At 42.4% G+C, this 12,264-nt stretch overlaps 1 protein-coding gene across 16 annotated transcripts in view; it reads right to left on the bottom strand.

Annotated features, from left to right (window-relative positions):
- LOC147107127 (liprin-alpha-1-like) overlaps positions 1 to 12,264 on the bottom strand; it is a 166,528-nt gene that overhangs the window by 12,461 nt on the left and 141,803 nt on the right. For 9 of the 16 annotated variants that reach the window (XM_086008202.1, XM_086008206.1, XM_086008207.1 and 6 more), the window contains 4 exons: positions 11,990 to 12,016; positions 11,407 to 11,582; positions 10,395 to 10,492; positions 8,621 to 8,796 (listed from right to left, as the gene is read on the bottom strand). In XM_086008202.1, the coding sequence (XP_085864328.1) occupies positions 8,621 to 8,796; positions 10,395 to 10,492; positions 11,407 to 11,582; positions 11,990 to 12,016 (477 nt within the window). The other 7 variants (XM_086008204.1, XM_086008210.1, XM_086008216.1 and 4 more) reach the window with 2 other exon arrangements.

The following is a 12,264-nucleotide window of genomic DNA, read 5'->3' as shown; positions in this document are numbered from 1 at the left end:
ACTCCCCAAACAGGTACATTGTGCTCATGCTCAGAATATCCTCCCCATCAACTGTTACCATGGAAGACACTGGGTTATCAGGAACACAATGAACACATCTCCAAATACATCCTTGCACACGTGAACGGCCATCATCTTCTCCTGGTTGGCAGATAAAGTCGCTACATCAACGGCATTTCCAGACTACTGAATACTAGGCATAAAAGTGCTGGGTATCTGCCCCAACTGCGCTCAGCTCCAATCTCTCGATGATTTTCCTGGGATGCAATGGACAGAAATCTCAAGCAGCCAGCTGATGCCCTAATACGCAGCCCATTCAGTTAGGGAAGTGCATATAGTGAGATACGCAGAATGTTCTTCTTAAACCCTGACTCAAGCCAGTAAACTGCCCACATTTCAAAGCCATTTGGCGGGCTGAGGAGATACTTTAATCACTCAATGACAGTAGGAAGGACTTAACAACCACATAGGAAACAGCTATATCAAGAACCCCAACCGCTTGAACATGACTGCACGGTCTGAAGGTTCCTGTCAAGCTGTGGCCAAAAAACAGCATAATCGCGGCGCAATGCCGATTTCCGGTGCATAAGATAGAGGAAATTTGGGTGTGACTTAAGTCATTTCTTTCACTGTGTCCAAATTTCCTCAATTTTTTGCATCGGTTCTCTAAAATCTTCCACCACTATTCAGCAAAGCCTTGATTCTGCACCCCCCCCCACCCCTCCTCGGACCATCCAAAAGTGTGTACAACTCAAATTTCCTGCATTTACCAGGTTTAGCATGGGTGTAATTTTGCACCCAAAATTTTAGGAACACAGGCTTCCTTTGGATTTACGATCTCTTCGAAGAGACTGGCAAACGCAATGGAACTGACTTGGTTGTTACCACAGAGAGTATGGTTTCCTGGAAACTATTTGAAACCTATTTTCTTAAAAATGTTTTGAGAAATAAATTCATTGGGTAGACGTTTAGAAATGATTTATAGAGGGTAAATTTGCAAGTCCATGTTTAAGACATTAATACTTTCCGTTTAGAGTGCATTTGATTTGCATGTGATCATTGAGCCTATATATCACCCAGTGCAACCGGGTGTTTGCTTTTGATAGTCGATGATTATTTGAAGCAAAGTTAAAAATAATCACTGCACAAAACAAGGGGACAAATTTGAAAGGTGATTGAGGCGGTCAGGTTTCTCTTTCTTAAAACTCTAAGAACTCAACATAGCCGGAATTCTAGAAAACTGTAGTGTACCTCAGTTCCTTTCTGTTGCTCTGAACAAGCTTCCTGGAGAGTTTTTCAACTAATGTCCATGTTAAAATTGTCTCTGATCGTAATTTGAAAATTGCTAGTTTGAAAATACAGAAGAGGCAGAAAAGAGTGACTGCCAAAAGAGCAAGATCTCTTGGGGTTTTTTTTAAAAAAATTTTTAATTTTTTAAAAAGGGTGCCTGTTTTGACTATTACAGGTACTGAATTTATAGAGATGGTAGTATTCACTTTTAAAACACCATTTGCAGCAAAAACTTTTTAAATTAAATTTATTTTCTGTAATCGACTTTGAGCTGTTGCACTTGTATCAGTGCTAAAAAGATTTGAAATGTCAGGACAAAGCGTGAGGGCATTTCTTTGTTACGCTTAAATCACGTTGGTTTCTTACGCTCTGGCGTAGTCTGATTAATTGCACAGGCAATTTCAAGGTTAACTGACCGACAAAATTGGCAAAGCAATGGCATAAAATCGATGACGCTGCTACAGGGAATTCTCGGCCCACATCTCAATTTCCTGCTGAGAAGATGCTTTTGCTAGTCACTCATTAGGTAATTTCGCATATAAAACACTGAGACATAGGTGAGCTAGCAGCACAGGTAATAACCCCCCAAAAGTTATATGTTCACTATTGTTAAAGGAAATTCAGGAAACTCTTTTTTAACCGGCACCTAAATATCCGGAAATCTCTCAACCGGCAAAATTCAGGAGTAGGTTCAGGTAAGTTTTACTATATATTAGTGGCCGTGTAACCGGGGTTCCTGGATCTGTGGCCGTGTAACCGGGGTTCCTGGATCTGTGGCCGTGTAACCGGGGTTCCTGGATCTGTGGCCGTGTAACCGGGGTTCCTGGATCTGTGGCCGTGTAACCGGGGTGCCTGGATCTGTGGCCGTGTAACCGGGGTTCCTGGATCTGTGGCCGTGTAACCGGGGTTCCTGGATCTGTGGCCGTGTAACCGGGGTTCCTGGATCTGTGGCCGTGTAACCGGGGTTCCTGGATCTGTGGCCGTGTAACCGAGGTTCCTGGATCTGTGGCCGTGTAACAGGGACTCCTGCACAAGTGCCGTGTAACCGGGGCTCCTGCACCTGTGGCCGTGTACGGGGCTCTCGTACCTTGGTAAGTATACCTCTCTGTAATCCGGACTTTTTGATCAACCAGCACCACGCCGGTCCCGGATAAAAAAAGAGTTTCCTGTAGATGGGGCTGGGTACCCTTTTGTTACAGCAACTTTTTACTAATCTACTCCTGTAACACCACCTTCCTGCCAGCAGATGGTAGTCTCTCCTAATGCAGCAATTCCCAATTTCACACAGTGCAGCACCATCAGCTGCCAGAGCAGGACTTAGTATTGGAACAAACTGTTTCAGTGTGTAAAAAATCAAAATGTTCTCATTTCCTCTTGTAAAAATTCACCTTTGTAGATAAAACACTTGGGAGTAAACCCTAAAATGAAAAAAAAAAATACAAGGCTAGAAATCGGGAAATCCACAGCATCTGAATGCGAAACGACAGATTAATGTTTTGGGTGTACACCCTTCATCAAAACCATGTTCTAATGAAGGGCCGACACTCAAAACTTTATACCGCCACATAATCAGATACTCCATTTTAGTATGCTTTCTGAAAATTCTCTCTGTTTTAAATATATATGCAGAATATAAAATGGACATATACATTTCCACTAGAGACTCCTGGGAATGTAGAGATTTGAGACAGGGTATACATTTAGCTCAAACTGCAGCAACCCACTTACATAGTGCAGTTACTGTCTTAAAATAAAAACACAATTGAGGGGGGCCAGGGGATGCCATCCTGCCACAATGGTGGTGGAGGCAGTCCTTGCATTGATGTAGTGCCTTTAACATAGGAAAAAGTCCCAAGGTGCTTCACCGGAACATAATCAGTCAAAAGTTGACATTGAGCCAAAGGAGGCGATATCAGGAAAGGGCGACGAAAAGCTTGGTCAAAGAGGTAGATTTTAAAGAGGGTCTTGAAGGGGGAGAGACAGGTGCCGAGGCGGAGAGATTTCCAGCGCTATGGGCCGACATGGCTGAAAGCATGGCCACCAGTGGTGGGGGAGCGAAGGAAGTGAGGGATGCGCAAGAACCAACTGTATATTCTTGGTTTTATGACTGGTATTCCTAAAAAGGCAGGTTTTCCAGTGCAGGTGAAGAGCACATAAAACAAAATCACAAAATGCTAAATCGTACAAGCAGCTGTGTCAGCATCTGTGGAGCGAAAAGCCAAGTTCATGTTCCAGGCAAGTGAAATCCAAAACCTAAACAAGTGTTAGTAGAATTAAGGAAATGGGGGGGGGGGGCGGGGCTGTGGTGTGAAAACAAGACAGTCTAATCTCAAGGAAAATATTAACGGGCTAAATTACCTGCAATCTGCTTAAACGAAAAGCAGGGAATTGTTAAAGGACATAAAATGTCGTGTCAGTGAGGCAATTGAAATTTATTAAAAAAACAAAACAATGGACAGGCAAATATGGTTAGCGACTCACCCAAGGAAAAAAGAGTGAGAATAATGGGGAGAAAATTCGAAGAGGAAAGGAGAATGCCTGCAAATTCAGATCAGTAAACCAAAAACTGAAATGCTGGACACAGTGAGTACAGGGCTCCAGCAAAAAGGAAATAAAAACAGGCCAACACTAAGACCAACTCTTGCCAGAACAGTTTCACACTGTTCCACTAAAGGGCTCACGCCCAGAACTACGAGCTGTCTTCCCTTCCCCAGGAGACTTGACTGGCCCACCGCCCTACCCCCACCACTCCCGATCAACAGCACCCATTGCTGTAAAGAAATGGGAGGATATAGCCAAGATCTGAAGCTACTAAAGTCAGTGTTCAGACCAGAGGGATGCAGAGTGCCCGAGGGGGGTCCGGCTCTTCAAGCTGACATTGAGTCTGGTTGGAACGCGACACCAAAGATGGAGGGGTCAGAGTGGGCATGGAAGGCAAGAGTCAAAGTGGCGAGTCACAGAGAGCTTCAGGCCACACTTGCTGACAGAATAGAGGTGTCTTAACAAAGCAATCACTTAATCGAAGCTTAGTCTGCCCAATATAGAGAAGACTGCACCTTGAGCAGTGAATACAACACACTAGATTAGAAGAAATGCACATAAATTGCTGTCTCACGTAGAAGGAGTGTTTGGGGGCCTGGGTGGTGGTGAACAGACAGGTGTTTAACCTGCTGTGATTGTATAGGAATGTGCCAGGGGCAGAGCAGCTTGATGTTAGGGCGGTGGAAGAATGAACAGGCGTATCCTGGATCGACAGCCTTGTTTATTCTTCCACCATGGGGGAGGAGAGGACGGTTGATATTCCAGGAGAGAAGAGGCATGTGCCCTTGGTGTTACATTACATTACAACAGTGACTCCACTTCAAAAAAAAAGTACTTCATTGGCTGTAAAGTGCTTTGAGAAGTCCGGTGGTCGTGAAAGGCACTATATAAATGCAAGCCTTTCTTTCTTTCTTGGTGTTGGCCTTCTCTTTTAATGCATTTGGGGAGGGCTAACAAGGAAAGGGAATACACATTAAATGGTAGGACACTGAGTAGTGTAGAGAAACAAAGGGACCTTGGAGTGCATGTCCACAGATCCCTGAAGGTAGCAGGCCAGGTAGATAAGGTGGTTAAGAAGGCATACGGAATGTTTGCCTTTATTAGCTGTGGCATAGAATACAAGAGCAGGGGGGTTATGCTTCAACTGTATAAAACACTAGTTAGGCCTCAGCTAGAGTACTGCGTGCAGTTCTGGTCACCACATTACAGGAAAGATGTGATTGCACTCGAGAGGGTACAGAGGAGATTTACAAGGATGTTGCTGGGAGTAGAGAATCTTAGCTATGAGGAGAGACTGGGTAGGATGGGTTTGTTTTCCTTGGAACAGAGGAGGCTGAGGGGAGACCTTATTGAGGCGTATAAAATTATGAGGGGCCTAGATAAAGTGGATAGAAAGGACCTATTTCCCTTAGCAGAGGGGTCAAAAACCAGGGGGCACAGATTTAAAGTAATTGGTGGAAAGTTTAGAGGGGATGAGAGGGGAAATTTCTTCACCCAGAGGGTTGTGGGGGTCTGGAACTCACTGCCTGAAAGGGTGGTAGAGGCAGGAACCCTAACCACATTTAAAAAGTACTTGGATGTGCACTTGGGATGCTCTAACCTGCAGGGCTACGGACCAAGAGCTGGGAAGTGGGATTAGGCTGGATAGCTCTTTGTTGGCTGGCTCGGACACGATGGGCCGAAATGGCCTCCTTCCGTGCTGTAACTGTCTATGATTTACCCTTTTCCTTGGGCGGGCCTCTTACCCTCTGTCATTATTTTGTTTCTTTTAAAATCTTTTCCCATTGCTTCACTAAAATAATCCTTTTAAGTCATTTAGCAATTTCCGGCTTCTCTTTTAAGCATGATTCAGGTCATTTTATTTCCTGTGATTTGACTATCTCTGTTCCCCCCTCCACCCAGATTATACTAGATTGCTTACTTATCTTTCAGTTATCAGTTCTGAAGGGTTCTACCAGAGACATTAACTTGCCTTTTTCTCTTCACAGATGCTGACTGACCCACTGCGTCTTGCCAGCATCGCCTATGCCTTTCTTTTTATTTGAAAATGATACACGGAGTCTGTGGTTGGATCTAAGAAATTCAATTATCCTCTGCCGGAAGCCTCATTCCTGTCTGCACTCCCATAATAAACACAACACCCCTTTCCCCTGAAATAGGAAGACGTAGATAATTACAGGAAATTTTGGTTTATCCAGAGGTTAACTGTCCGGAATGCTCGATCCACCGGCAAAATTCAGGAGTCGGTTCAGTAAGTTTTTTTTCTTTTCATTGCTTTTTTTTCCCCCACCAGTCAGTCTCTGCAAGGTCTAGCTAAAGCTGTTGCTTAGCTACAGAGACACTTGCACGCTACGGCCGACTGTTCAGAAGCTGTTGCTAAGCAACAGGGTTTGTTGCTAGATACGGAGCTCAAAAGCTCCGTATGTTTTAACATTAGCGCTGGTTTGTCCGGCAGTTTTGATGGGACGGCAACAGCTCGGTCCCGTCGGTGCCGGATAGCACAAAGTTTCCTGTATTGAAGTACTAGCAATCTGCATTTATGTAGATACTCCCTATATCTCTAAATACACCAAAACTTTCATTCACTCCAGCTGTTGGGGAAAAAGAAACAGGCTAATTCCTTTTCTTTTTCAGCTGAGATGCCATTCAGTGAGTTAACCTTTAATAAAGCTTGATCAGCTTTTAGAGGTCTCAATTTCAGCAGAGCCTTTGGTCTTTTAATGGGGCAGTTTTCAACCATATATTGAAATTGGTTTTTTTTGGAAAAAATTTAATCTCCCTTCCATAATTTTGAGTAAACTTTGAGCACATCAGTTACAAGTACCATTGTCCCAGACCCGGGAGGACTGTGCTCCAGTATCCTCCTTCCCACTATCACACTCATTTACCTATTTCCAACTCGGTCCTCTCACCATCCATTGTTTTTACTGCCTTGTGCAGCGCTGTGGAAGAACCCAGAACAGCCACATCAAACCAAACTAAATCCAATTGAATCTCTCCATCACCATTTCCCATACTCTGGTTAAAGGATAACTGGTAAAAACAGCCCAAAATTGGAAGTGTTTAGTCCCCTAATGCTATAATGGCCCAGAACTTCGGGTCTCCACGGGCGAGTACGCATGGGGTACTCACCCGTAAGCCCAATGGAAGTGCCGGTTTCCTGCATGCACGGGAAACCGGCACTTCCGTTCCCCTGAAAGCAGGGGTTCAGAGGTCGAACGCGTGTGCAGGGGCTGCGCGTGCGCATTGAACTTACGTTTTTTTTGCAGGTTTTCCCGGGAGGGTAAGTCTCCAGGAGTTACACATTTAAAAAGCAGGCGTAAGGCCTGCTTTTTACAAGGTAAGTGGCGAATTAATTAAAATTAAAACATTTTTTCCACAGGTTTATTATTTTTAAATACTTTAAAGAAAGGCAAGTTTATTTTTAGCCCCGTTAGAAAATAAAATAATTTTTTCAAAAATTTAAATTATTGTTTAAAATAATTTATAGTTTATTTTAAAAATAAAGTAATTTATAGTTTATTTTAAAAATGTGATTAAAAAAAAATGTATTTGAAGATTTAGTGATGTTTTGGGGCCCGTAGTATTTCTAAGTTTTGACAGCTCTTCCTGTCAAACTTATGAATGGGCATTTCCCTGCTCCGATTGGCTCCCCATGGCCCACGTGATCCCAGGGGACGCATCGAACTAACTGCGCCCCTGGGACACGCAAGCACTGCGCGCCGGCAGTTGGAGGAGGCCCACAATCGGAATCCCACGCGGACCCACAGCTCAATGGCCGGCGTGCTAGGTAAGTGCAGGTCGGGGGCTTGCACCTGTGGGAAGTCCCCAACCTGAATTTCTGGGCCAATAAAATAAAGCCCACTTCGGATCCAACACGACCCCAAACTGTGGGCACCATGAATCAGCAGCAGATTACTGTCGAACAAAGTTCCAGGAAAGAAAAGAAAATTGAACCAGAAAGCTCGTTCTTACTGAGGTGGGAACATCGCGTCCTAGGTTAGTTTTCTCATTCCCCCACCTCCAAACCGTTCTTCTGGGCACACAGTGTACAGAGACACTCCCGCCATTCTCAGATAAGCTAACCATTACCAATGCCAACTTTTCAACATGTTGACCAGGAACAGAGCATTAGCAGATCAATTCAGCATCTTAGAAGACACTGGAGAATATGAACCACCAATTTTTTTCTGGCAAAAAATGTCATCTCGAGATTCCTTCATGCTACTTTGATATCAGAAAATAGCCAGGGTAGAAACAGCTTCTTGTAAATCTGAAGGGCTGCACTGTTTTGAGAGCGCATTATCTCTGAATTTATAATCCCTGGTAACAAGAAGTAGCGAAAGTTGAAGTAACTTCTCTCAATACTACATCACATTACTTTCTTTGCACTATTGGGCTTCAACTTTTGCCTTCATATCATCTGTTGTTGAGCTTATGTACTGGTGTTTGGTCCCCTTAGTTAGATATTTTTATGAGAAGAAAATGTGAGGTTTTTCTCCCCCGCAGTATTACTGGGATGTTCATCTTGTATACGTTTAAGATCACTTTATCGTGAAAATGTTATCTAAAAACAAAGCAATTTTATCAAGACCTCATATCACACCATAACAACCTATTTGATAGACTTGCAGAAAGTTTAACTTTCACATACAAGTGAAACACAGGCAATTAAAATAAAGACTTCACTTGTTTGATGGCTGGTCTAAAAGAAATCAGTGTTTAGAAAACAGTGTACACAAGCTGGTTTTCCTCTATATTGGAATGATAGCTCCCTCCCTTTGTTTACCTGTGTGTTCTGCATTGGTATCTGTAACAAAAGAGCTAGTGCATTGAAATCAAAAAGTTCGTCTAGGGCAATTAGTCCACCATGTACTCCAATTTCTAAAAGATTATTTGCATATTCCTTAAGTCCAACTGACTGCACCCAGCATATCACTCGCTCATTAGTCCACACCATAACATCTGTAAAAAGTAAAGGGAACAGAATTATCAAAGGGAACGTGGTCCATTGTGCATTACAATATTTAAACAGATTACAGGAAACTCTCTTTTTACCAGCACCTAAATAACCGGAAATCTCTCTTAACCGGCAAAATTCAGGAGTAGGTTCAAGTAAGTTTTACTTCATATTAGTGGCCGTGTAACCGGGGTTCCTGGATCTGTGGCCGTGTAACCGGGAGTCCTGCGCCTGTTGCCATGCAACAAGGACGCCTGGATCTGTGGTCGTGTAACCAGGGTTCCTGCACCTGTTGCCATGCAACAGGGACGCCTGGATCTGTGGCCGTGTACGGGGCTCTCGTACCTTAGTAAGTATACCTCTCTGTAATCTGGACTTTTTGATCAACCGGCACCACGCCAGTCCCGTCGGTGCCGGATAAAAAAAAGAGTTTCCTGTACAAATGTATAAGATCAGATCTAAACAATCTAATTGAACAAACAGTGCAAGTTGATTTTTTCAAGCCATGGTGGTCATTAAGAATTGAATGATATTCAGAATGTATACTGGATAATAAGTTAATATTGTGATAAAAACAATTGATATTTGTGCGTGGCACTGGTCTTGCATTTGTACAGCGCCTTATAACGTAGAAAAATGTTCCAATGTGCTTCACAGAGGGTAATCAAACAAAAATGGACGCCAAGCCAAAGGAGGTGATATTAGGAGGGATGACCAATCAATTGGTCAAACAGGTGGGTTTTAAGGAGGGTCTTAAATTGAAACTTATAAAATTCTAACAGGACTGGACAGACTAGATGCTGGAAGGATGTTCCCGATGGCGGGGGAGTCCAGAACCAGGGGTCACAGTCTAAAGATAAGGGGTAAGCCATTTAGGACTGAGATGAGGAGGAATTTCTTCACCCAGAGAGTGGTGAACCTGTGGAATTCTCTACCACAGAAGGCAGTTGAGGCCAACTTATTAAATATATTCAAGAAGGAGTTAGATATATTTCTTAAGGCTAAAGGGATATGGGGAGAAAGCAAGGACAGGGTACTGAATTTGGATGATCAGCCATGATATGGGATTGGAAGTTCAGGATGGCGTCGAATGGGGTGCTGAGGCTGCAAACAGTCTAGTTCAACCTGAGACAGTGGCTGAGGAGGGGGATGGAATCGATGCCATGGATATGGAGTTCGTGGCAGGGGTCAAAGGTGATTGCTAAACATTGGGAAGACCGAAGCTAAGAAATTGCATACAAGCAGTCTGGCAACATAGGCAGTGGAGGGATCTATACAAGTGGCGAAGATGTAGAACTGAGCGCCGTCTTTTTTTAAAAATCTGTACATTATTTTTGGTTTTTGAAAATTAATGTTGAACCCTTTCCTTGCAGGTTTTCCTCTATCTGAGTCTCACGATCCATTTTGGAGGGAGCCAAACTGAAAATATTCGGTTGTTATTGGTTTAAAAACCTGCTTCAAGCCCTGAAAGCATAAAGACAGAGAGTTCTATCACAGCGGAGGCCTGTCACTCAACAAGCTGGGTCACTGTTGGCCCAGGAAGTGAGATTGCACCCAAAGTAACACAACAGCAGCACATCAAGAGTTAAAATACAACCATTACCCTTAATGTCCTGTTGGCCTTCTTCACGCCTCCTTTCCAGTTCCTTGCGATCATAATTTAGTCTTTTTAAAGCCATTATTCCACAATGTAGGCTTTTTCTGTTTAAAAACAAAAACACACAGTGAATCAGCAAGTGTGTTGGAGCTTCTACATTTACTGACAATTTTCCCATCATTCTCCATTAAGTTTATTTTCCTGAAATTTTTCTTTAAAATTTTCATCCTTCCAGTTTAATTTTTTACACCCTTAATGCAAGTTTATCTTTCCCTTTAAATTTTTAAAACTTATTTCAATATTCAGATGTTGTAAAAACCCACTCCTGACTTCACAAAGCATTTTAACATTTCCATGTCTCCTTCGGTTTAAGATTTTGATTCCGTCTAAGCAGTTGAACCTATCCAAATAGATATCTTTCAATTTAACTTTTCACGCAGTTTGATTCATCTTTAGGAAGTGACAAGTCAACTAAGCTATTGCCGGAATATGTCAGAAGTGCTAAACTAGCAATGACGCAACTTGTCTTTCTTTAAAGTAAATATTGGCTTAATTCCAGCACATAAACAAGAGAAGAGGCACTTCTTCAATCCTGGCCCAATTAAGATCTGCTTTTCCACTTAAAACTGTTTAAAACAAAAAAAAAGATTCTGCTGATACTTTTCTCTGAGCTGTTTTCATTCAATCTGTAAGCGTGGGTTTACGGATTTGTTAAAACGAATGCACAAAGAAACGTTGAATAACTAAACATTTTCACAAGGTTGAATTACTTACGTTTTTCTAAAATTAAAAACTTACACCATAACCACCCCCCAACAAACTTGCAAAGTATATATATTTTTAAGTTGTGCATATTTGTGCACTGCAAAACAGCCTAAATTAATGGTTCTGTTCCAGGGATAAAAATTTCAAAAGCAAATTAACTGATCCCCGCTTGTTCCGATACTTGAACATTTTTTGTAGCTACCAATTCGTCCAAAGAATACGAGGATACATCTAGCACCAACAAGAAACTTACCGGTGAAAGCTATCGACCATTTTAAGCTGCCCCCGAAGATCCTTTTTTGTCAAATGGTCCAGCATTCGAGCATCAACAAGACATTCCATAAAGTAGCTACGATACTGAGGCAAACCCAAGCTAGGAAGCCACTCATTGCCGATCCACTCGTGATTCATGTCCCCATATGCTAAAGTCTTAACTCCCCGAAAAAGAAAAATACACAATTTTATCATGGAGTCCACCTGAAGTACCAAAGACATATTTTTACTTTTTATTGATGTGATTATTAAGCCTAGGGATCAGTGCTAGCAAGTGAAACAGGTTTTTTACTCCTTAATGACAGCATGAAATGAAGTCTGGAACAAACCCAAGCGATTAACACACTGTTTATACTGACCGAAACATAACTCGGCCTTAAAATAGAATCCTCTTACTGCAGTGTAAAACTGCATTCTCAGCAAATGTTAAGTTAGTGTAAATGATTGCCTTCTTGAGAAATACTTCAACATTGGAGCACAAGTAAATAACGGGGGGGGGGGGGGGGGGGGGGGAAGTTACCAACTAGCAAGTAAAGAGAATCATATATTTTTAAAAAGCCCACCTGGGCCCAGCTGCCCTCTTCATCATCCTGATGTTAAAGCAATTAGAAAAGCATGGGGAAAACATGGATCATAAAGTTAATAATGGTATATTGGTTTAGTAAGCTCACACAGACAGTATTACTAACAGATGCAACACAAACCAGCGAAATTCCAAGCACAGATTCCTTAAGCGCAAGTTGAAAAGTAACATCTATGCTAAGTAAATAGTCATGCAATAGGAGATCGTTAGATTGATATAGAAAATATGTACTTGATGGATCTACATTTTGCAACA

The sequence above is a fragment of the Somniosus microcephalus genome, chromosome 15 (assembly GCF_052327205.1).
Source record: "Somniosus microcephalus isolate GS21.2 chromosome 15, FLI_Smic_1.0, whole genome shotgun sequence".
Lineage (NCBI taxonomy): Eukaryota > Metazoa > Chordata > Chondrichthyes > Squaliformes > Somniosidae > Somniosus > Somniosus microcephalus.
The sequence above is the reverse complement of the archived record's forward strand: the minus strand, read 5'-3'. Positions and strand labels throughout refer to the sequence as shown.